Raw genomic sequence first — 26,500 nt, 5'->3', positions numbered from 1 at the left:
ATTCAGTTAGGACATCTACTTTGTGCATAACACAAGTCATTTTCCCAACAATTGTTTACAGACAGATTATTTCACTTATAATTCACTGTATCACAATTCCATTGGGTCAGCAGTTTACATACACTAAGTTGACTGTGCCTTTAAACAGCTTGGAAAATTCCAGAAAATGATGTCATGGCTTTAGAAGATTCTGATAGGCTAATTGACATCATTTGAGTCAATTAGAGGTGTACCTGTGGATGTATTTCAAGGCCTACCTTCAAACTCAGTGCCTCTTTGCTTGAGATCATGGGAAAATCAAAAGAAATCAGCCAAGACCTCAGAAAAAAAATTGTAGACCTCCACAAGTCTGGTTCATCCTTGGGAGCAATTTCCAAACGCCTGAAGGTACCATGTTCATCTGTACAAACAATAGTACGCAAGTATAAACACCATGGGACCACGCAGCCGTCATACCGCTCAGGAAGGAGACGCGTTCTGTCTCCTAGAGATGAACGTACTTTGGTGCAAAAAGTGCAAATCAATCCCAGAACAACAGCAAAGGACCTTGTGAAGATGCTGGAGGAAACAGGTACAAAGTATCTATATCCACAGTAAAACGAGTCCTATTTCGACATAACCTGAAAGGCCGTTATGTTTGGAGGAAAAAGGGTAGCTTGCAAGCCGAAGAACACCATCCCAACCGTGAAGCACGGGGGTGGCAGCATCATGCTGTGGGGGTGCTTTGCTGCAGGAGGGACTGGTGCACTTCACAAAATAGATGGCCTCATGAGGAAGGAAAATTATGTGGATTTATTGAAGCAACATCTCAAGACATCAGTCAGGAAGTTTAAAGCTTGGTCGCAAATGGGTCTTCCAAATGGACAATGACCCCAAGCATACTTCCAAAGTTGTGGCAAAATGGCTTAAGGACAACAAAGTCAAGGTATTGGAGTGGCCATCACAAAGCCCTGACATCAATCCTATAGAAAATTTGTGGGCAGAACTGAAAAATCGTGTGCGAGCAAAGAGGACTACAAACCTGACTCAGTTACACCAGCTCTGTCAGGAGGAATGGGCCAAAATTCACCCAATTTATTGTGGGAAGCTTGTGGAAGGCTACCCGAAACGTTTTACCCAAGTTAAACAATTTAAAGGCAATGCTACCAAATACTAATTGAGTGTATGTAAACTTCTGACCCACTGGGAATGTGATGAAAGAAATAAAAGCTGAAATAAATCCTTCTCTCTACTATTATTCTGACATTTCACATTCTTAAAATAAAAGTGGTGATCCTAACTGACCTTAGACAGGACATTTTTAAATGTCAGGAATTAAATGTCAGGAATTGTGAAAAAAGGTGTATGTAAACTTCCGACATCAATTGTACATGTGCACGCAGCCACAAGCGCGTACGTTCACATTAAGCTTGGTTCAACAATAGAATACCAACTATACAGCTGTAAATACCAAACAGCAGCCCTAACTGAGCTAAAGGTCCTAAAACAAACTCTCAAATAAAAATCTAAAAAATCAACTAAAAAATCGTCACATACACAGTTTTACAGCAGGTATAAAAGGTGAAATGCTTATGTGGCAGCTCCCTCAACAATGCAGTACATAAATCAATAATAACAATCAAGTCAAAAATAACAAGTATAAGTAGTAATAATGGACTGTGTTGCATAGTAATAATGGACTGTATTACATAGTAATAATGGACTGTATTGCATAGTAATAATGGACTGTGTTGCATAGTAATAATGGACTGTATTGCATAGTAATAATGGACTGTATTGCATAGTAATAATGGACTGTATTCCATAGTAATAATGGACTGTATTGCATAGTAATAATGGACTGTATTGCATAGTAATAATGGACTGTATTGCATAGTAATAATGGACTGTATTGCATAGTAATAATGGACTGTATTACATAGTAATAATGGACTGTATTGCATAGTAATAATGGACTCTATTGCATAGTAATAATGGACTGTATTGCATAGTAATAATGGACTGTGTTGCATAGTAATAATGGACTGTATTGCATAGTAATAATGGACTGTATTGCATAGTAATAATGGACTGTATTGCATAGTAATAATGGACTGTATTACATAGTAATAATGGACTGTATTGCATAATGCATAGTAATAATGGACTGTATTGCATAGTAATAATGGACTGTATTGCATAGTAATAATGGACTGTATTACATAGTAATAATGGACTGTATTGCATAATGCATAGTAATAATGGACTGTATTGCATAGTAATAATGGACTGTATTACATAGTAATAATGGACTGTATTGCATAGTAATAATGGAATGTATTACATAGTAATAATGGGCTGTATTGCATAGTAATAATGGACTGTATTGCATAGTAATAATGGACTGTATTGCATAGTAATAATGGACTGTATTGCATAGTAATAATGGAATGTATTGCATAGTAATAATGGACTGTATTCCATAGTAATAATGGACTGTATTGCATAGTAATAATGGACTGTATTGCATAGTAATAATGGACTGTATTGCATAGTAATAATGGACTGTATTGCATAGTAATAATGGACTGTATTGCATAGTAATAATGGACTGTATTCCATAGTAATAATGGACTGTATTGCATAGTAATAATGGACTGTATTGCATAGTAATAATGGACTGTATTGCATAGTAATAATGGAATGTATTGCATAGTAATAATGGACTGTATTCCATAGTAATAATGGACTGTATTGCATAGTAATAATGGACTGTATTGCATAGTAATAATGGACTGTATTGCATAGTAATAATGGGCTGTATTGCATAGTAATAATGGACTGTATTGCATAGTAATAATGGACTGTATTGCATAGTAATAATGGACTGTATTGCATAGTAATAATGGACTGTATTGCATAGTAATAATGGACTGTATTGCATAGTAATAATGGACTGTATTGCATAGTAATAATGGACTGTATTGCATAGTAATAATGGACTGTATTACATAGTAATAATGGACTGTATTGCATAGTAATAATGGACTGTATGATAATGCATAGTAATAATGGACTGTATTGCATAGTAATAATGGACTGTATTGCATAGTAATAATGGACTGTATTACATAGTAATAATGGACTGTATTGCATTATGCATAGTAATAATGGACTGTATTGCATAGTAATAATGGACTGTATTACATAGTAATAATGGACTGTATTGCATAGTAATAATGGAATGTATTACATAGTAATAATGGGCTGTATTGCATAGTAATAATGGACTGTATTGCATAGTAATAATGGACTGTATTGCATAGTAATAATGGACTGTATTGCATAGTAATAATGGAATGTATTGCATAGTAATAATGGACTGTATTGCATAGTAATAATGGACTGTATTGCATAGTAATAATGGACTGTATTGCATAGTAATAATGGACTGTATTGCATAGTAATAATGGACTGTATTGCATAGTAATAATGGACTGTATTGCATAGTAATAATGGACTGTATTGCATAGTAATAATGGACTGTATTGCATAGTAATAATGGGTATGCTGTATTGCATAGTAATAATGGACTGTATTGCATAGTAATAATGGAATGTATTGCATAGTAATAATGGACTGTATTGCATAGTAATAATGGACTGTATTGCATAGTAATAATGGACTGTATTGCATAGTAATAATGGACTGTATTGCATAGTAATAATGGAATGTATTGCATAGTAATAATGGACTGTATTCCATAGTAATAATGGACTGTATTGCATAGTAATAATGGACTGTATTGCATAGTAATAATGGACTGTATTGCATAGTAATAATGGACTGTATTGCATAGTAATAATGGACTGTATTGCATAGTAATAATGGGCTGTATTGCATAGTAATAATGGACTGTATTGCATAGTAATAATGGACTGTATTGCATAGTAATAATGGACTGTATTGCATAGTAATAATGGACTGTATTGCATAGTAATAATGGACTGTATTGCATAGTAATAATGGACTGTATTGCATAGTAATAATGGACTGTATTGCATAGTAATAATGGACTGTATTGCATAGTAATAATGGACTGTATTGCATAGTAATAATGGACTGTATTGCATAGTAATAATGGACTGTATTGCATAGTAATAATGGACTGTATTGCATAGTAATAATGGAATGTATTGCATAGTAATAATGGAATGTATTACACTGTATTTACTAATATAAAGTGGGTAGTGACTTGGTCACGCAGTGGAATGAATAGTATATGATAGAACAGCAGCATTGTGTGTGTGTGTGTGTGTGTGTCCATGAGTTCTGAGTGGGTGTGTGGGTGGGTGTGTGTGTGTGTTACAAATAAAATTGTATTTGTCACATGCACCGAATACAACGGATGTAGAGTACTTACGAGCACTTCCCAACGATGCAGAGTTAAAAAATAATTAATTAAAATAGTAAATTGAGAGGACGCTATGTACAGGGAGTACCAGTACCAGATCAATGTACAGAGGTATGAGGTATTTGAGGTAGATATGTACATGAAGGCAGGGTAAAGTGACTAGGCATCAGGATAGATAATAATAAGATATTTGAGGTAGATATGTACATGAAGGCAGGGTAAAGTGACTAGGCATCAGGATAGATAATAATAAGGTATATGAGGTAGATATGTACATGAACACAGGATAAAGTGACTAGGCATCAGGATAGATAATAATAAGGTATTTGAGGTAGATATGTACATTAAGGCAGGGTAAAGTGACTAGGCATCAGGATAGATAATAATAAGGTATTTGAGGTAGATATGTACATGAAGGCAGGGTAAAGTGACTAGGCATCAGGATAGATAATAATAAGGTATTTGAGGTAGATATGTACATGAAGGCAGGGTAAAGTGACTAGGCATCAGGATAGATAATAATAAGGTATTTGAGGTAGATATGTACATGAAGGCAGGGTAAAGTGACTAGGCATCAGGATAGATAATAATAAGGTATTTGAGGTAGATATGTACATGAAGGCAGGGTAAAGGGACTAGGCATCAGGATAGATAATAATAAGGTATTTGAGGTAGATATGTACATGAACACAGGGTAAAGTGACTAGGCATCAGGATAGATAATAATAAGGTATATGAGGTAGATATGTACATGAAGGCAGGGTAAAGTGACTAGGCATCAGGATAGATAATAATAAGGTATTTGAGGTAGGTATGTACATGAAGGCAGGGTAAAGTGACTAGGCATCAGGATATATAATAATAAGGTATTTGAGGTAGGTATGTACATGAAGGCAGGGTAAAGTGACTAGGCATCAGGATAGATAATAATAAGGTATTTGAGGTAGATATGTACATGAAGGCAGGGTAAAGTGACTAGGCATCAGGATAGATAATAATAAGGTATTTGAGGTAGATATGTACATGAAGGCAGGGTAAAGTGACTAGGCATCAGGATAGATAATAATAAGGTATTTGAGGTAGATATGTACATGAAGGCAGGGTAAAGTGACTAGGCATCAGGATAGATAATAATAAGGTATTTGAGGTAGATATGTACATGAAGGCAGGGTAAAGTGACTAGGCATCAGGATAGATAATAATAAGGTATTTGAGGTAGATATGTACATGAACACAGGGTAAAGTGACTAGGCATCAGGATAGATAATAATAAGGTATATGAGGTAGATATGTACATGAAGGCAGGGGTAAAGTGACTAGGCATCAGGATAGATAATAATAAGGTATTTGAGGTAGGTATGTACATGAAGGCAGGGTAAAGTGACTAGGCATCAGGATATATAATAATAAGGTATTTGAGGTAGGTATGTACATGAAGGCAGGGTAAAGTGACTAGGCATCAGGATAGATAATAATAAGGTATTTGAGGTAGATATGTACATGAAGGCAGGGTAAAGTGACTAGGCATCAGGATAGATAATAATAAGGTATTTGAGGTAGATATGTACATGAAGGCAGGGTAAAGTGACTAGGCATCAGGATAGATAATAATAAGGTATTTGAGGTAGATATGTACATGAAGGCAGGATAAAGTGACTAGGCATCAGGATAGATAATAATAAGGTATTTGAGGTAGGTATGTACATGAAGGCAGGGTAAAGTGACTAGGCATCAGGATAGATAATAATAAGGTATTTGAGGTAGATATGTACATGAAGGCAGGGTAAAGTGACTAGGCATCAGGATAGATAATAATAAGGTATTTGAGGTAGATATGTACATGAAGGCAGGGTAAAGTGACTAGGCATCAGGATAGATAATAAGGTATTTGAGGTAGATATGTACATGAAGGCAGGGTAAAGTGACTAGGCATCAGGATAGATAATAATAAGGTATTTGAGGTAGATATGTACATGAAGGCAGGGTAAAGTGACTAGGCATCAGGATAGATAATAATAAGGTATTTGAGGTAGGTATGTACATGAAGGCAGGGTAAAGTGACTAGGCATCAGGATAGATAATAATAAGGTATTTGAGGTAGATATGTACATGAAGGCAGGGTAAAGTGACTAGGCATCAGGATAGATAATAATAAGGTATTTGAGGTAGGTATGTACATGAAGGCAGGGTAAAGTGACTAGGCATCAGGATAGATAATAATAAGGTATTTGAGGTAGATATGTACATGAAGGCAGGGTAAAGTGACTCGGCATCAGGATAGATAATAATAAGAGTAAAATAAAGAACAGAGTAGCAGCAGCAAATGATGAGTGTGAAAGTGTGTGTGTGTGTGTGTTGTCGGTATGCGTGTGTGTGAATGAGTGTGGGTTTTGTAGTGTGTGTATGCAGTGCAGTTGGAAAGTATTCAGACCCCTTGACTTTTTCCACATTTTGTTACGTTACAGCCTTATTCTAAAATGGATGAAATTATTTTTTTCCCTCATCAATATAAACTCAATACCCTATGATGACAAAGCGAAAACAGGTTTTTAGAAATGTTTGCAAATGTATACAAAAACAGAAATACCTTATTTATATAAGTATTCAGACCATTTGCTATGAGACTCAAAATTGAGCTCAGGTGCATCCTGTTTCCATTGATCATCCTTGAGATATTTCTACAACTTGATTGTAGTCCACCTGTGGTAAATTCAATTGATTGGACATGATATGAGAAGGCACACACCTGTCTATATAAGGTCCCAGTTGACAGTGCATGGCAGGGCAAAAACCAAGCCATGAGGTCGAAGGAATTGTCCGTAGAGCTCCAAGACAGGATTGTGTTGAGGCATCGATCTGGGGAGGGGTACCAAAAAATGTCTACAGCAGTGAAGGTCCCCAAGAACACAGTGGCCTCCATCATTCTTAAATGGAAGAAGTTTGGAACCACCAAGACTCTTCCTAGAGCTGGCCGCCCGGCCAAACTGAGCAATTGGGAGAGAAGGGCCTTAGTCATGGAGGTGACCAAGAACCCGATGCTCACTGACAGAGCTCCAGAGTTCCTCTGTGGAGATGGGAGACCCTTCCAGAAGGACAACCGTCTCTGCAGCACTCCACCAATCAGGCCTTTATGGTAGAGTGGCCAGACGGAAGCCACTCCTCAGTAAAAGGTACATGACAGCCCGCTTGGAGTTTGCCAAAAGGCACCTAAAGGACTCTCAGACCATGAGAAACAAGATTCTCTGGTCTGATGAAACCAAGATTGAACTCTTTGGCCTGAATGCCAAGTGTCACGTCTGGAGGAAACCTGGCACCATCCCTACGGTGAAGCATGGTGGTGGCAGCATCATGCTGTGGGGATGTTTTCAGCGGCAGGGACTGGGAGACTAGTCAGGATCGAGGGAAAGATAAACGGAGCAAAGTACAGAGAGGTCCTTGATGAAAACCTGCTCCAGAGCGCTCAGGACCTCAGTCTGGGGCAAAGGTTCACCTTTCAACAGAACAACGACCCTAAGCACACAACGCACACAACCAAGACAACTCAGGAGTGGCTTCGGACAAGTCTCTGAATGTCCTTAAGTGGCCCAGCCAGAGCCCGGACTTGAACGCGATCCAACATCTCTGGAGAGACCTGAAAATAGATGTGTAACGAAGCTCCCCATCTAACCTGACAGAGCTTGAGAGGATCTGCAGAGAAGAATGGGAGAAACTCCACAAATACAGCTTGTAGCGTCATACCCAAGAAGACTCGAGGCTGTAATCGCTGCCAAAGGTGCTTCAACAAAGTACTGATTTAAACGGTCTGAATAAACGGTCTGAATACATATGTAAATGTAATATTTCCGTTTTGTATTTTTTATAAATTTGCAACAATTTCTAAAAACCCGTTTTTGCTTTGTCATTATGGGATATTGTGTGTAGGTTGATGAGGGGAAAAAACCATTTAATCTATTTTAGAATAAGGCTGTAACGTAACAATGTGGAAAAAGTCATGGGTTCTGAATACTTTCCGACTGTGCTGTATAGTCTTGTAAATGTGCATAAAGTCAGTGCAAGATAGGGTCAGTGCAGATAGTCCGGGTAACCATTTAATTAACTATTTAGCAGTCATATGGCTTGGGGGTAGAAGCTCTCTCAGAGCCTGTTGGTCCGAGACCCGATGCTCCGATACCGCTTGCCAGATGGGTGACTGGAGTTCTTGACGATATTTCGGGCCTTCCTCAGACACTGCCTTGAGTAGATGTCCTGGAATGGCAGGACATAACACACACACACGGAGGCACACACACACACACACGGAGGCACACACATACACAGAGGCACACACACACCATTTAATAGGATTAGCATGGGCAGATTGGGAAGTGTCAACTCAGTTCTAAATCCTGAGACTGCGTTGTGTGTGTGTGTGCGTGTGCGTGTGTGTGTGTGTGCGCGAGAGAGAGAGAGAGAGAGAGAACTGAAGGGAAATCCAGTTGAAAGCTCATGTGAGTCGTTGACAGGTCCTTGCTGTTAGAGCAAACTTATCAGAGGCAAACTCTGCAGTGTGTGTGTTCGAGCCTAGTAAACCTCCCTCCTCAGCAGTAGTGCTGATATGAAAGCTCTCTCTGTGGGAATGAAAGCTCTCTCTGTGGGAATGAAAGCTCTCTCTGTGGGAATGAAAGCTCTCTCTGTGGGAATGAAAGCTCTCTGTGGGAATGAGAGCTCTCTCAGTGGGAATGAAAGCTCTCTCTGTGGGAATGAAAGCTCTTTGTGGGAATGAAAGCTCTCAGTGGGAATGAAAGCTCTCAGTGGGAATGAAAGCTCTCTCTGTGGGAATGAAAGCTCTCAGTGGGAATGAAAGCTCTCTCTGTGGGAATGAAAGCTCTCTCTGTGGGAATGAAAGCTCTCTCTGTGGGAATGAAAGCTCTCTCTGTGGGAATGAAAGCTCTCTGTGGGAATGAAAGCTCTCAGTGGGAATGAAAGCTCTCTCTGTGGGAATGAGAGCTCTCTCTGTGGGAATGAAAGCTCTCTCTGTGGGAATGAAAGCTCTCTGTGGGAATGAAAGCTCTCACTGTGGGAATGAAAGCTCTCACTGTGGGAATGAAAGCTCTCACTGTGGGAATGAAAGCGCTCTCTGTGGGAATGAAAGCGCTCTCTGTGGGAATGAAAGCTCTCACTGTGGGAATGAAAGCTCTCACTGTGGGAATGAAAGCTCTCTGTGGGAATGAAAGCGCTCTCTGTGGGAATGAAAGCTCTCACTGTGGGAATGAAAGCTCTTGCGGTTTTATGAAGTTGTCTACCTGTAAGGATAGGATGCATGTCTTGGGTGGGACCTGAGACTCAAGTTCTAAAACACACACAAATGCAGATGCACAAACACACTTTCCCCATCCTTTACGCTGTGTGTGTTTCTGCGTTCTGCTTCTGGCCTGCAGGGGGTACTCTCTCATGTCAGGTCTCGTTGCCAAGTCAACGGCAGCAGCACTTCCTGTCAAGAGCTCCTCCCACCATTATTGGCGTGGCCCCCCAGTCTGAGGACTCCTACACCCTGTACTACGACCACGCAGGTACACACTTCCTTTATGAAGTTACTTACAGATGCTCTCAACTTGTCAATTTCTTGGAAACAACGTGGCTTCTGATTTATTGGGGCCCTGATGACACCCCCCAGACCCCCTACTCCATACCCGCCTTAGTCCTGCTGAGAGTTACCCTGGCCTAGGGTCTTCTGGACCCACTCTACCCGCCTGGCCCCCACTCCTCAGTACACTTCCACCAGACCTGGCTTACAGTGTGTGTGTTTGTTAGGTACCTGTACACCTGGCAGTCTCCTTTCAGCCCCAGCTAGTCCAGCTAGCCCCAGTGAGGAGATATGGGTCCTCAGGAAGTCTCCCACTGGTAAGAGTGTGTACCCAGCTACCCAATTACCCAAACTACCCCTGTGCCCTCTGTTCACCCACTCCCTTAGATGTACCCCACTACCCCCTCTAAAAGTCAAGCTTACTGCCTCCATTCAGGCCTAGAGAGCTGCTGACCTGCCCCCCTCCAAGCGTCCCGTCCAAGTGTCCATTCCACACTCTCTCTCTCTCTCTCTCTCTCTCTCTCTCTCTCTCTCTCTCTCTCTCTCTCTCTCTCTCTCTCTCTCTCTCTCTCTCTCTCTCTCTCTCTCTCTCTCTCTCTCTCTCTCTCTCTCTCTCTCTCTCTGTATCTCTGTCTCTCTGTCGCTGTCTGTCTCTCTCTCTGTCTCTCTGTCGCTCTCTCTCTCTGTCTCTCTCTCTCTCTGTGTCTCTCTGTCTCTCTGTGTCTCTCTCTCTCTCAGTGTCTCTCTCTCTGTCTCGCTCTCTCTGTCTCTCTCTGTCTCTCTCTGTCTCTCTCTGTCTCTCTCTCTCTCATTCTATGTCTCTCTCTCACTCTCTCTCTCTCTCTGTCCTCATTCTCCCTCTAGCAGGAGACAGGAACAGTGTTGGCAGTGCAGGCAGCAGTGCAGGTAGTGTGGGGAGCAGTCGTAGTGCTGGCAGCGGGCAGAGCTCAGAGAACAGCTTAGTACAGAACAGGACACCCACTCGCCAAACAGCCGCCGCAGTGGAGCCCCACACGGGCATGGTGAGTACAGTAACCTGGCAATTATCATTGAAATGTTATAGATATCATTAGCTTAAGTAAAGATTACACTTGGTTTCAGGAAAATAAAAAGCTTTTTAAAGGTCGCATGGACCACAAATAGCTGAAGGTATTCCTCTTTCTGTGTGTAGTTGGCTCCCTCTGTTGGTGAGTCCGGAGAACAGCTGTTCCTCCCGGCAGGACCAGATCCCAGCAAACAACCTGATGGACCTACAGGTCACTTACCTTGTACACTACTTACCCTTCCTCTCTCCCCTCTTCTCCTCTATGTATTTCCCTTCCTCTCTACCCTCTTCTCCTCTAGTTATTTCCCTTCCTCTCTCCCCTCTTCTCCTCTATTTATTTCCCTTCCTCTCTCCCCTCTTCTCCTCTAGTTATATCCCTTCCTCTCTCCCCTCTTCTCCTCTAGTTATTTCCCTTCCTCTCTACCCTCTTCTCCTCTAGTTATTTCCCTTCCTCTCTCCCCTCTTCTCCTCTATGTATTTCCCTTCCTCTCTACCCTCTTCTCCTCTAGTTATTTCCCTTCCTCTCTCCCCTCTTCTCCTCTATTTATTTCCCTTCCTCTCTCCCCTCTTCTCCTCTAGTTATTTCCCTTCCTCTCTCCCCTCTTCTCCTCTAGTTATTTCCCTTCCTCTCTACCCTCTTCTCCTCTAGTTATTTCCCTTCCTCTCTACCCTCTTCTCCTCTATTTATTTCCCTTCCTCTCTCCCCTCTTCTCCTCTAGTTATTTCCCTTCCTCTCTACCCTCTTCTCCATCTATTTATTTCCCTACAGCTCTCCCCCTTCTCTCTTTGTCTTTCTCCATTTTATAATGTATACTCTGCCCTACCAACGCCAGAGACATTAGCTTGAAATAATGGCTGTAATTTTCGGGTAGATATATTCTGTTTGTGTCTTTTTGTCAGGCCCCGTGTAGCTCAGTTGGTAGAGCATGGCACTTGTAACGCCAGTGTTGTGGGTTCGTTTCCCACGGGGGGCCAGTATGAAAATGTATGCACTCACTAACTGTAGGTCTGTAATAATGGTTGTCCCACTGGCTATCATAAATTGAATGCACCAATTTGTAAGTCGCTCTGGATAAGAGCGTCTGCTAAATGTAAAAATGTAAATGTCTGTTAAACAAGCTGTATTCAGACTGAGGTCAGACTTATAGAGTATTCCACCGGTCGTCCTAGCCCAGACCAGGCCTATAGTAGCTAGCTACAGCCACAGGGCAGAGGGGAAATGTGAGGGAGAGTAAGAAATACAGCTACTTACCTCACTACATCAACAAGACAGAAACCGTCTTTCTGCACAGCAACTTACCTCTCCACAAACCAATATAGACAACGGATCTCCTCACTATAAACCAACTCACCTCACTGCAAAACATAAGAGTCCCAGATGGCACCATAGTCCCTTTAGGGCACTTTAAAGGGAATAGGGTTCCATTTGGGATACAGCCAGAAGCTCAGCTCTTGATTGAAGCAATAAGAGGGGACGGAGTTAGTCTTTGGTCTCGCCTGGGACAGGACAAGGGAGAGAAATGGAAGAAGGACAGAAAACATGGGGAGGGAGGGAGGGAGGGAGGGGGAGAGGGGGAGAGGGGAGAGAGAGAGAGAGAGAGAGAGAGAGAGAGGAATGGACACTTGGACGGGACGCTTGGAGGGGGGCAGGTCAGCAGCTCTCTAGGCCTGAATGGAGGCAGTAAGCTTGACTTTTAGAGGGGGTAGTGGGGTACATCTAAGGGAGTGGGTAAACAGAGGGCACAGGGGTAGTTTGGGTAATTGGGTAGCTGGGTACACACTCTTACCAGTGGGAGACTTCCTGAGGACCCATATCTCCTCACTGGGGCTAGCTGGACTAGCTGGGGCTGAAAGGAGACTGCCAGGTGTACAGGTACCTAACAAACACACACACTGTCTGGTGGAGGTGTACTGAGGAGTGGGGGCCAGGCGGGTAGAGTGGGTCCAGAAGACCCTAGGCCAGGGTAACTCTCAGCAGGACTAAGGTTCTGGTTTTTCCTTGTTATCTGCAATCTCTGTAGTTATTACTCTGTTACTTTAGTGGGTTTATAGTTTTACTAGAGACTTTTACCATTGTTAGGTTCTGAACAAACAGAGTAAAAACTCAAACGGACGACTAGAAAAAAGCTCAAACCAAGTTCATTCACCCACTGGGTCATACAGCTGCAAAGACGAAGCATGATTACACAAGCACATATATTTTTAACCTCCTACTAGGCGGGGTCAACTCCTTACACATCTAGACAGCCAATACATCTCTGTTGCTAGGCAGGAACTGAATTGGTTCCTCTCACTGGTGTAGTCATGGCCCTGCCTGATGCTAGAACCTTTGTGGGCGTGAAAGTATGTGTGTGTGAGACAGGACTGTAGTAGGAGGGTCGTTGTGGTGGGCCCCTCTGGCCCCCCTCCCAGAGGTTTCTTCTCACTTCATCTGTTGACTTGACCTTGAGATGAATTCCTCACTCCTCCCTAGTTCCGCAGCTGGCCTGCCTTATCAGAGACTAACTATTGCCATTCACCTCCCTCCTTAGAAACATGGAACAGAATATGAACTTTCTACACTTACCATTGTTTCTCACTCAGTAACTTTCCATACACCAAGTCCCTAACTACCCTTCATTGACCCCAACATATACATTCCTTATACATGTAAAGTAATCAATAAGTTCTAGTATGGTAACATGAATAAGTATATTTCAAGCTAGAATCCAATACCATTGTGTGTCTTGACCTAAATAATGTAGTCCGTTTCAGAGAGCAAAGGTGAAAATGTTTAGGGCTCTATTCAATCCGTGGCGCTGAAGATCCGCTTTATAGCGCGATTGACAATTAAAGGCAATGTTCCCCCCGATCGCGGAGACTGAATCCAGCCCTAAATCTCTACAAAACTATTTTTGCCTACGTCTTCACCAGAGCATGTTTCTACTGTTCTATGGTGATTATAGTCGCTTTGGATAAAAGCGTCTGCTAAATGGCATATTATTATTATTATTATTATGGATTTGCTCTGTGTTTTAGTAGTGGAACAGTGCTGTGATGATCAGGGTAAACAATTAGGATAAACAGAGAGCCAACCAGCGGTGGTGTTGGGTATAATCATGTCCATGTGTAAGGACGGACACAGACGCGGTCCTAATCAACCAGTTCTGCACTGTAGTCCTTTCATACTAGCATCATAACTTTTCCTGTTAATAATAATACAAAATAACACTTTTCAAGACACCCAAAGTCACTTTACATACAAGAATAATCAGCAACTAAAAACACATTTTGTCTTGATGAAATCACTGAATGGTGCGGTTTAGGCAGTAGTCTTGTAAACAGATAAAGTTCTGCTACACCCAGCTTCTAGATACAGTGTATCACTATGGGACTGTTTTTCTGTGTCTCTGTCTGTCTGTCTCTCTCTCTCTTTCTCTCTGTGTGTCTCTCTCTCTCTCTCTCTCTCTCTCTCTCTCTCTCTCTCTCTGTGTGTGTGTCTCTCTCTCTCTCTCTCTCTCTCTCTGTGTGTGTCTCTCTCTCTCTCTCTCTCTCTCTCTCTCTCTCTCTGTGTGTGTGTGTGTCGCTGTATCTCTCTCTCTCTCTCTCTCTGTGTGTGTGTGTCGCTGTATCTCTCTCTATCTCTCTCTCTCTCTCTCTCTCTGTGTCTGTCGCTGTATCTCTCTCTCTCTCTCTGTGTGTGTGTCGCTGTATCTCTCTCTCTCTCTCTCTCTCTCTCTCTCTCTCTCTCTCTCTGTGTGTCTGTCGCTGTATCTCTCTCTCTCTCTGTGTGTGTGTGTGTGTGTGTGTCGCTGTATCTCTCTCTCTCTCTCTCTCTCTCTCTCTCTCTCTCTCTCTCTGTGTGTCTGTCGCTGTACTCTCTCTCTCTCTCTCTCTCTCTCTCTCTCTCTCTCTCTCTCTCTCTCTCTCTCTCTCTCTCTCTCTCTCTCTCTCTCTCTCTCTCTCTCTCTCTCTCTCTCTCTCTCTCTCTCTCTCTCTCTCTCTCTCTCTCTCTCTCTCTCTCTCTCTCTCTCTCTCTCTCTCTCTCTCTCTCTCTCTCTCTCTGTGTGTGTGTGTCGCTGTCTCTCTCTCCCTGCCTGCCTTGGGAGTAGAAGCATGTGTGTTTTGGATGTAGGGTAGTTGATTGATGAGGTGTGTACAGAGGGGCCCCTCTCTCCCTCTTGCTCTATACCTCTCTCTCTCAGGTGCTTTCTTCACCCGGAAGGGGGTTGGGGGGGTGGGGGCCCTGACCTGTTTGGATCGAGGGAGATATCAAAACCATTGTCCCAGCTGAAAGAGAGAGGAGAGATCTGACATCGGTCTGTTGACATGCCCCTCAGATCTACAAGATAATACTCAAGATCTACAAGATAATACACCTTCACCTCAGTCCTTCCTCATGCTTTCTGTTAGCTGTGTACATTTCATTTGATAAAAGTTGTAATCTGTCTCTTGTCTCTCGCTCTATCTCCCCAGGTGGTCTGCGTCATCAAGTCAGTGGTGGTACTCAGTTGGGGGAACAGAGTGGCTTCATGCGTCCAGATCAACTCCTGGTGGGCAGAGTAAGTTGAATATGGTGTGTGCGTCAGTCCGTTTGCCCGTGTCTGAGTGATAACCCTCTGTTCTCCGTCTATAGGACTCTGAGACCATCTACCAATGGCTGTGTGAGTTCCAGCTGGAGAGCTACACTGCTAACTTCCTCACAGCAGGATACGATGTACTAACTATCAGTAGGATGACCCCAGAGGTCAGACACTGGATTCTATTACCCATTCATACGTTTATTGATTACGCTTAATTGATTGACACATTTGAGAGTAACTGAGATATTAACACACACACACCTCTACAAGGTCTCTCTTTGTGGCATTGAGATTTAAAACAAACGTATTCCTGCATACACATTTACCTCTGTTTATTTTTTAGGTCAACAAAATAAAATAAGCATGGATAAATGTGTTCTGTAGTCATTTGTGTCATTGGCAGCCTAGTCGTGGGGGTTTTCTAACCTGGTGTGTGTCTCTCCAGGACCTAACAGCCATCGGTGTGACCAAACCAGGCCACCGTAAGAAGATCTCCATGGAGATAGGCAACCTGAACATCCCAGAGTGGCTGCCTGACTACATCCCTGTAAGAGACTGTCACATGACCTTTGAACTATGTACACAGTTCTGGCTGATGACGACAGGCCTTTGACACAGAAAGAGAGAGTTAGTTGTGCAGTAGTGTATGTAGTCTGTTGTTAATAATAATTAATGAGTTCTTCATGTTTCATGTAGAGCTTTACAATCAGCAGTAACTGTCTTTTGTCGTACAACTATTGGTCAACAAGCTCACCGTCACTCTGTCTTCTCTCTCTGTCCATCTCTCCCTCTCTCCCTCTCTCTCTGTCAGTCTGAGCTGTCAGATTGGTTGAGTGCGATCGGGCTCCCTCAGTACCAGAAGAGACTGTGTGAGAATGGTTATGACACCATCAGCATCGTCAAGGATATCACCTGGGAAGACTTATCAGAGATAGGAATCACCAAGCTGGGTAAGAAATCATCACACACTTCTGACGCACAGATGCACTTCACATTGCAAGGTCACATTGTTTAGTTTAAGTGCATCTGTACGTCTGCAGTGTATGTGAGAGCTCTTGGACACATCCCCCTTGTCAATATGACAGCCTTGGTGTTGACAACCAGTTATCAACCTTTTTTAACCACTTGTATACAAAAATAACTGTTCAAAAAGTTATTTGTTTTCTGCAATTTGTGTTTCTAGAATTTGTGTTCTTTTATCTCGCCCTCCCCTCTCTCTCCCTCCCCTCTCTCTCGCCCCCCCTCTCTCTCTCCCTCCCCTCTCTCGCCCCCCCTCTCTCTCTCCCTCCCCTCTCTCTCGCCCCCCTCTCTCTCTCCCTCCCCTCTCTCTCCCTCCCCTCTCTCTCGCCCCCCTCTCTCTCTCCCTCCCCTCTCTCTCGCCCCCCCTCTCTCGCACCCCAGGACATCAGAAGAAGCTTATGTTAGCCGTGAAGCGTTTATGCGACCTGCATCGTACTCATCACCATGCCAACGGCTCCGACATGCTCCGGCGTAAACCCCCCACGGCTCTGGAACTGGTGGCTATCGAGCCCCCCGAGATCCCCGCCGACTGCTGCCCCCCGACCCCTCACACCCCCAGGACACCCTTCCTCTCCTTCAATGACAGCGAGCTGAGCACAGGAGGAGGGGGGGGGATAGGGGGGTTTGGGATGGGTGTGGGGGGTGTGGTGTCGCCGTTGTCGCTCAGCCAGGAGAGCATCGGAACGCGCTCCCGCGGATCTGGGAATTCTGGGAAATCTGGGAAATTTCCGGGATATTCCCAAGAGCTTCACCAACAGACTCTGGCATCGGCTGGAGCGTACAGTCGCTCGGACGAGAGCTTGGGAGGAGGAGGTGGGAGACAGGGGGGAGGAGGGAGTTCAGGGAGAGACCGACAGAGACCCACAGAGGTGTGGTCAGACCAGAAGCGCCACCCCCAGCCCCCCACTAAACTACCCATCACCCCCCTCACCCCTCCTCTCACCCCCAGCACGATGCCCCGCTTTGCCTACCCAGCCTTGCCTGTGCCCAGTAAACCCAAACCTTGCCAGTCCCCTGCCCATCACCCCCTCTCCTCTCCCCCCTCCCCCTCTCCTCAGGCCTCACCCACACAGAGGGCCTTCAACTACCACCACACCCAGGAAGGAGGCACCTATCTGTGCCAGCGTGGTCTACCCAAGCCTCAGGCTGGAGCAGTCCCCCTCCCAGGACTAGGCCTCAACACAGAGGCTCTTAAGGGCCCTAAGAAACGCACCCAGAGTCTGACACGCTACGCCCTGTCAGATGGAGAACCGGAAGACGACGAGTCATCGCTGCAGGAATCCGTTCCCCCGGTGACCATTCCCTCGTACGCCACACTAGGACGCAAACCAGTACGCGGCCAATCAAATTCCTCCGCCGTCCAACGCCACATCAGCCGGAGCCACTCATTCGCTGTCCGCTCTCGCCGCAAAGGCCCGCCCCCACCGCCACCTAAGAGGATGAGCTCGGTGAGTGGCAGCCAGGCCAGCGAATCAGGAGGAGCGGCAGTAGTGCCAGGGCAGGTGGAGGTGGGAGGGGTGGAGACGGAGAGTGCAGGCAGTGTGAGAAGCATCGCAGCCAGGCTACAGGGGTCCGGGCCCAGGGGCAGCCCCTCTAATGGGGTAGTGTTACCCTCCCCTCGCACCCCCACCCTCGCCTCCCACAAACCTGTACCCGCTCTGGGGCTGGGGGGCCTGAGGAGGATGGGGGGCGAGCGGAGGGATAGAGATGGAGGGATAGAGAGAAGCCCAGAAGAGGAGGAGAGTGGGAGGAAGAATGGTTCAGTATTTGAAAGCTCTACATCACCTCAGAGTAGCTCCAGTGAGAACCTCCCTTTCGCGGAGGAGGGCAACCTCACCATCAAACAGCGGCCCAGGATGGGAGCAGGCTTCCGGTCAGACCCTGAAATCCAACCCCAGGCTTCTCCGGAAGACCAAACAATGCAGGCCCCAAAGACCTTGGGGGTCCCTGAGTTCAACCTCAAAGAGTCGGACACGGTCAAACGACGCCGCCAGCCCAAAGACCGGGACACACACACACTGGACGAGATCTTCACCGTCAGCGAAGATGACGGACACACACAGCCACACACACACGGCCGGTCCAACGGCTTCCACACACACACAAACAGAGACAAGCGAGAGGAGGAAGCAGGTGTGAGGTCAGGGAGCAGTTTACAGAGAGTAGGATCGACAGGGAAAGGCCAGAGACCAACTCTGTCCTCCAAACCAACCAGCCCTCCCCTCACACCTGCCCTCAACCCTAAACCAGCCTGTCAACAGGAGACAGCGACAGGCAGCACACAGAAACATGTAACAGCCAGTCAAAATACACACACAACCACCTCTATACCAGGCAATCCACAGAAACCAGTAACAGCAACCAAAGCAGGCAGTCTGCAGAGAACAGTAACATCCAGGCCAGTGAATCAGACGCCTGCCACCGTCTCTGCCTCTAAACTTCCCCAGCTCTGCTCATCCATAACCTCAGCCCCTAAAGCCCGTTCCCCTGGTGTGACTCTCGATGTGGTCCAGAGTTTGGCTTTCGCTGCCCCATCTGCCACAGTCCAGGCAGCCCCCCCTCCATCCTACCACACCTCGGGGCCTCCAGGCCTGGCAGGAAAGACCCAGGCTGGTGAGGCCTGCTCGGAGGTGTTGGTTCAGAGGAGGCTGGATGAGACCAACAGGTCACTGGAGGCAGCGCTGGATGTTGTAGAGAGGAAAATGGCTCAGGTTGACTGCACTGACGGGTAAGACACACACACACACACACACACACCCATGCAGGCAGACACACACACCCGTGCAGGCAGACACACACACACACACACACACACACACACACACACACACTGTGTTAACACTCTCCTCTCTCTTTTCCAGTGGCAGCAGCACAGTGAAAGCAGCAGGGAATATCCTGGATGACATCGGCAACATGTTTGATGACCTCGCCGACCAGCTGGATGCCATGTTGGATTAAATCCTTCCTCTTCACTTCACTCAAGGCAACCTGAATAGGACCAGTATGATTGGGTTGCCAGATCCATAGGGTTGCGTCCCAAATAGCACCCTATTCCCTTTATAGTGCACTTCTTTGACCAGAGCCCTGGAATAGGGAGCACCATTTGGGATGCACCCGTAGAATTGATTAGACTGATGCACTGATCTGCATGTTTCATAGGGTGGATACGAGAAAGTATGAGGAGAGAGAGGAGAGGAGAGGAAGAGTGAGGGAAAGTGAAAGGAGGGAGAGGAGAGAAATGGGGAGAGGAGAGCAGGGAGGCACAATGTGGAGAACCTCTGACTGCACTTGTATGTCCTAAACACACGCACACTTTATGATGTCATCAGAATTTCAACGCAAGCACTTACTGAACTCGACGGATACACCTGTGGATTTTTGTTGTTTGAATAGCATCAGTGAGACACACACACATCGGGACTTGCCTAAACTGGAGCGCATAACCCTGGATCAATAGTTTCGCTAGGCAAAGACAGCACAATAACACACAACAGTTTACTGTGTTTTATTACATAGAGCACGGGTTTATGACATGGAGCACAGGTTTATGACATGGAGCACGGGTTTATGACATGGAGCACGGGTTTATGACATGGAGCACGGGTTTATGACAGATGCTACAGCTTTGCTCTGAGCCAACCCGATTTTACCACAAAGGGAATAAGGGTCCATTTTTAACATGTATTGTAAATTATATCATATTCTCGTCTTTAAACTTTACCCAATGTTATGTTAAGTGTGTCAATATTCTTAACATGAGAATCTTCAATGTTACTGAAAAGTAAGAATTTGTTTTTACTTTGCATTTATTTGTCTTAACAAAGGGAGCATCTATTTTCTTCAAAATATACTATACGTGATGTTAGGAGTAACTATGTCATTAGAAAAGTTTTATGTTAACATGTAATATACACTGAACAAAAATATAAACGCAACATGCAACAATTTCAACGATTTTACTGAGTTAGTTTATATAAGGAAATCAGTCAATTGAAATACATTCAATAGGCCCTAATATATGGATTTAACATGGCTGGGCAGGGGTGCAGCCATGGGTGGGCCTGGGGGGGCATAGGCCCACCCATTTGGGAGCCAGACCCACCCACTGGGGAGCCAGGAGTTTTCCCCACAAAAGGGCTTTATTACAGACAGAAATACTCCTAAGTGTCATCAGCTGTCCAGGTGGCTGGTCTCAGACGATACCGCAGGTGAAGAAGCCGGATGTGGAGGTCCTGGGCTGGCGTGGTTACACGTGGTCTGCAGTTGAGGCCGGTTGGACGTACTGCCAAATTCTCTAGAACGACGGAGGCAGCTTATGGTAGAGAAATGAACATTAAATTCTCCGACAACAGCTCTGGTGGACATTCCTGCCATCAGCGTGCTTCAAAATTCACACTTATGTGGCATTGTGTTGTGTGACAAAACTGCACATTTAAGAGTGGCCTTTTATTGTCCCCAGCACAAGGTGCACCTGTGTAATGATAATGCTGTTTAATCAGCTTCTAGATATGCCACACCTGTCAGGTGGATGGATTATCTTTGCAAAGGAGAAGTGCTCACTAACAGGGATGTAACCAACATTTGCTTTTTGCGTGTATGGAACATTTATGGGATCTTTAATTTCAGCTCATGAAACATGGGCCAACACTTTTGCGTTTATTTTTATTCAGTATACTATATTCTTGGTAATTGTTTGCGAGTTGGAGAAACATTTCAATTTATCTCAAAGATGTATGACATTATCTATATTAAAATGCATGTATGTTTGTATTTATGGTTTACCAAAACATCCAGTGTTTGCCCTCCAAAGAGTGTGGGGGGGCAGTGATACTTTGTAAAGCACTATTGTCAAATGAGAGCACAAGTCTTCAGGTCCATCTGAGCTGTGGAAGGTGTTGCAATATGTTGTGTGTCGGCTGTGAGGTCAGTATACACACACCAATACATTACAGTAGAACAGGCTTGGATGGTTCTAATCCACTGCATAGCATCAGACTTCTCTGCATTGGACCCAGCTGTACTACTGTAACCTACAGTAAACTCTGACCTAGTTAAAGGCACAATCTGTAACTTTGTGTTTCCAGTGCTGCTCCTGCACTTGTTTTGCAACTGTAACTGCCACTTGAATTCTGTTAACCCCGTGCCACCCCCAAAACCAAACACAAGGAGGCAGAGTTGGGCCCATTTCAGTGACTGTTTCTTGGAGAGAGAAAGCGGCTTCCGTTACAATCACTGCATCAACTGACTTTTCGTGTGGAGTTAAAACAAACAAATATGAACTTGTATTTCATCCAACAGTCTGTATGCACCTTCTCTGTCATGTCAACAATATTGTATGCATATTATCGTTCATAAAACAAAATTCCATGATTGAAAAATCCCACGATTATAGCATTGTAGTCATTCTATAGCTGTGATATTTTTGAGTAACGGTTTTATGCTCAATATTCTCTCGCGTCACTGCTTCTGCTTCATGCACTGTTTAGTACTTTTGTCAGATAGGTTGCGTCCAAAATGGCACCCTAATCCCTATTGTTTTATGGCACCCTAATCCCTATTGTTTTGACCAGGACCCATAGGACCCTGGTCAAAAGTAGTGCTCTAAATTGGAAATAGGTGTCATTTGGGAATTGTGACGCATCCATAGGTACTGTTACTCGAGCGTTAAACAGCCAGTATAGTCAGATTATGCAGTACAATACCCATCAATACTGAATTTATATACCTATAGTTAGTTCACCCAGATTACATATTGGTTTCGTTACCCTGTAAAATGTAAGACCGCAATGCATGCTTTGGTTTTGTTCACCTGACCACTTGTCTCCAAATGCTAATTTATGTGATTTGGATGAACTATGACTAATTCTTAAACTGTTCGTACTGTACAGAACCTTAACCTTAAGTACAGTGTTAGGGTAAGTACAATATGTTTACGCTGTATTTACAGGAATAGCAGAAAACATTCTAGGATTCATTCTCACATCAGAACATTGTTCTAGATCACGGACTTGCTGATTGGTCTCTGTTGTTCTAGAGCACTAGCTCCTGACTTGCTGATTGGTCTGTGTTGTTTCTGATGCACGCCCACCTGCTTACTCATCAGGTTACTATTTACTATACCATTAAAAAGGAGAATTTATACCTAAACACTGTCGTTTTCCTTTGAGATCCCACAGAGTATGCCTTGTCTCTCTCTAGCTCTCACACACACGTTAAAAAAGAAAGACGAAGACATGTTTGAGCCCACATTTATAACAGTCATCCTCAAGACATTTGACAACTCAGCCCTTCTACCGTACGCAGCCAGTAGCTTTCCAGGACCGGAGTTGGAGCTGATCCCTGGTCTATACTATAGGGCTTATGTGGTTCAGATGACTGATACACTAACGCCCTAGACCAGAGCTGATCCCTGGTCTATACTATAGGGCTTATGTGGTTCAGATGACTGATACACTAACGCCCTAGACCAGAGCTAACTGACACACATACAGTAGGCTTACACTCCATTCAACCCAGAGAGATTCTAGAACAGTCTTCAAACAAATTGAGGATTTCTTTAAGACACAACACTCAAAATACAATTTCCTCATGAAATTTATGTACAAATCTAATAAAAGAAACATGAAAAATAATCTCGTCATTCTGTAAAACGTTGAGACAATGGCAGGAAGAAATGTTGAATCACGACGATAAAAATACCGTAGGATTTTACAATAGTGATGCTTGAACACCGGTTTGAACAGGTTGTTAACTCAGGAATGTTTCAACTTTACAGTTAGAAACAATGGTTTACTTTGGGTTAAAAAATCTAGAACCACATACCTCAGTCCCTTTAACCATGCATGATATGACCAACAATGATTGTCACATTTAGAACAGAGAATCTCATGTATTCTGAATTCCCCTTCCGGAATGAGTTCTACATTCTAAGAATTGATATGTCAACATCTTAAAAAAGAGAGGGTTGTAAAACATCACACCACAAAGTAAACCTGTGGTCAGCATTAGAATGATACAATTCCTGAACAAATTCAGTGATATCTGCTAACCAGACGTGTAGACCTCTCATTAAGCGATAAATGGTCAGACAATGGTCTTGTATTGCTAAAAATTCAGATTGTTAGTCATTCTGTAAGGCCTGGATTTAATCCGTATCGCGGAAGATCCAGGTTAAAATGTAAAGGTCATTTCAGATTGAGCCGACATATACAGTGTTTACTGTGAATGCAGTCTCTGCGAACGCAGGAACATTGCCTTTAACTTGAAAATCGAGCTATAACGCGGATCTTCCACGATACGGACTGAATCCAGCCCTTAGAAGTAATAAAGCATGAAAGTCTCTGGAAAATAGTTTGATTCATCTTAACTCATCCACAAAAGCACAATCAGTCCCAGCTTGCTATTGGCTAGTTCGTGATTCTACAAGGAAGTATTGTGACCAGCAACCAATCAGATTGCAGATAGACTGACAATAAGATTCGACACACCTTATGATATACATACACACACACACACACCATATCACTAGATCGATTACTCACTGGCAATATGTTAATTCTTATTTTCCATATATCCCATCATCTTTTATTTCTTCATCATTCTACTCCACTAGATGTAAACTGTACATTGTTTTTCCATCTTTAAATTGTCAATTACATTGTTTCTTATTCAGGAGTGGCGTTTCAATTTGTTTTTAAATAAAAATGGAAAACCCCTCACTTAGCACATGAAATCACAAAATATTAACACTGTTCACATCATACATTGTTGTGTGTCTGCTTGCGACCGAGCTAAAGAGGGAGTGAGGGTCAGAGAAAGACGGAAGGAAACGTGTGATTTATAAGTTACTGAAGAGTTCGTTCCTCTTGCTCCAGTCCATGGCAGGGGCCTTCTTGGATGAGCGTTTCTGGTGAGCTCTCTCCTTGGCCTGGGCTAGAGACATGCTGAGGGCTAGGCTTGCATCAGGTACCTTAGCCGGAGCCACCTGTACCTACACACACAGAGAGAGAACATTATGCGTTACTCCATACGCAAAATTGCCACGGAGGATCGAGGGACCCCCCAATATTCAAAACAGGTCGATTCAATAAATAAAAAAAGGTTGGGGTGCCCCCCCCCAGATAGAATATGAACATAAGCAATGGCAAAATGTGTAGAATTGCAGGAAATTAGCTTTAAAACAGCAACATTTACTCTCAGCCTCATGACAAAATGTGTAGAATTGCATTATAAAACTACATGACTTATACTGTTTTCACCTCAAGAGAGGCCATAAAGTCATGTAAAACTGTAGAATATTTGTATTTATATTTTGATATGTAAATATTCACGTACATCATTATAATAAGACTCAGTCATCTTTTGTGTCTTCTCAATACTTGCCTTGATGATGGTGACGACTTACCCTTCCCACTTATACTGGGTTTTCAAAATACCCTCCAAATACCCCTCCAAATACCCCTCCATAGACCCCTCCAAATACCCCTCCATATACCCCTCCATAGACTCCTCCAAATACCCCTCCATAGACCCCTCCACAGACCCCTCCATAGACTCCTCCAAATACCCCTCCATAGACCCCTCCACAGACCCCTCCATAGACCCCTCCATAGACCCCTCCATAGACCCCTCCAAATACCCCTCCATAGACCCCTCCACAGACCCCTCCATATACCCCTCCATAGACCCCTCCACAGACCCCTCCAAATACCCCTCCATAGACCCCCTCCACAGACCCCTCCATAGACCCCTCCAAATACCCTCCATAGACCCCTCCATAGACCCCTCCAAATACCCCTCCATAGACCCCTCCAAATACCCCTCCATAGACCCCTCCATAGACCCCTCCATAGACCCCTCCATATACCCCTCAATAGACCCCTCCATAGATCCCTCCAAATACCCCTCCATAGACCCCTCCATAGACCCCTCCAAATACCCCTCCATAGATCCCTCCATAGATCCCTCCATAGACCCCTCCATAGACCCCTCCATAGATCCCTCCATAGACCCCTCCATAGATCCCTCCATAGACCCCTCCATAGACCCCTCCATAGACCCCTCCATAGACCCCTCCAAATACCCCTCCATAGACCCCTCCAAAGACCCTCCATAGACCCCTCCATAGATCCCTCCATAGACCCCTCCATAGACTCCTCCAAATACCCCTCCATAGACCCCTCCATAGACCCCTCCATAGACCCCTCCATAGATCCCTCCATAGACCCCTCCATAGACTCCTCCAAATACCCCTCCATATAGCTTCCATATGCCCCTCCATCTACTGTTCGTCCACCCCAATATCTACACCCTGATTTTACCCTTGCGTTCCTACATATTCCGTTGATAAAAATGTTGACTGCTCATCACACACACACACACACACACTAGTACCTCTGGTGGAGGGGTGCTGCCAGCGGATGTTGGTAGAGAGGCAGTGGAGGAGGTGCTGGATGTAGACAAACTGACGGACACATTAGGCTTTACCTCGACTGCTACCTTACCATCCAGCTGTAGAAATATGAGACACACATTAGAAACACAGCATACACCTTATTGTTCACCTGTACACACACACACCTTGATTACCTGCATCACACACATCAGCTAAACACACCTCAGAAACATACAGTGCCAGTACGTTGACGTCACGGCCATCACCAGTAGGTGTGCTACATCACTGTGGCCACTAGGGGTCAGGGTTCACCATGTGGTACCCTACTTACATTTACATTTTAGTCATTTAGCAGACGCTCTTATCCAGAGCGACTTACATGAGCAATTAGGGTTAAGTGCCTTGCTCAAGGGCACATCGACAGATCTTTCACCATTAGAACCAGCGACCTTTCGATTACTGGCACAATGCTCTTAACCACTAAGCTACCTGCTGCCCCAGCAACCTGTGTGATTATATCAAC

At 44.3% G+C, this 26,500-nt stretch overlaps 2 protein-coding genes across 3 annotated transcripts in view; one reads left to right on the top strand and one right to left on the bottom strand.

Moving 5' to 3' along the window:
• LOC121547866 (caskin-2-like) overlaps positions 1-20,528 on the top strand; it is an 85,488-nt gene extending 64,960 nt beyond the window's left edge. Inside the window, exons 12-21 of the mRNA XM_045209727.1 lie at positions 9,811-9,942; positions 10,821-10,978; positions 11,128-11,299; positions 15,186-15,208; positions 15,321-15,542; positions 15,617-15,727; positions 16,009-16,110; positions 16,375-16,513; positions 16,965-19,311; positions 19,445-20,528. Coding sequence (XP_045065662.1) covers positions 9,811-9,942; positions 10,821-10,978; positions 11,128-11,299; positions 15,186-15,208; positions 15,321-15,542; positions 15,617-15,727; positions 16,009-16,110; positions 16,375-16,513; positions 16,965-19,311; positions 19,445-19,541 — 3,503 coding nt within the window. The 3' untranslated portion in view covers positions 19,542-20,528. The remainder of the gene's footprint in view (positions 1-9,810; positions 9,943-10,820; positions 10,979-11,127; positions 11,300-15,185; positions 15,209-15,320; positions 15,543-15,616; positions 15,728-16,008; positions 16,111-16,374; positions 16,514-16,964; positions 19,312-19,444) is intronic.
• A 2,287-nt stretch (positions 20,529-22,815) lies between these two features.
• LOC121547720 (Na(+)/H(+) exchange regulatory cofactor NHE-RF1) overlaps positions 22,816-26,500 on the bottom strand; it is a 31,334-nt gene continuing 27,649 nt past the window's right edge. For both annotated transcript variants that reach the window (XM_041859131.2, XM_041859132.2), the window contains exons 5-6: positions 25,977-26,093; positions 22,816-24,573 (exon numbers count right to left, since the gene is read on the bottom strand). In XM_041859131.2, the coding sequence (XP_041715065.1) occupies positions 24,421-24,573; positions 25,977-26,093 (270 nt within the window). In that variant the 3' untranslated portion in view covers positions 22,816-24,420. The remainder of the gene's footprint in view (positions 24,574-25,976; positions 26,094-26,500) is intronic.

The sequence above is a fragment of the Coregonus clupeaformis genome, chromosome 31, assembly GCF_020615455.1.
Source record: "Coregonus clupeaformis isolate EN_2021a chromosome 31, ASM2061545v1, whole genome shotgun sequence".
NCBI lineage: Eukaryota > Metazoa > Chordata > Actinopteri > Salmoniformes > Salmonidae > Coregonus > Coregonus clupeaformis.
Note: the sequence above shows the minus strand (reverse complement) of the source record. Positions and strands in the feature narration are given on the sequence as shown.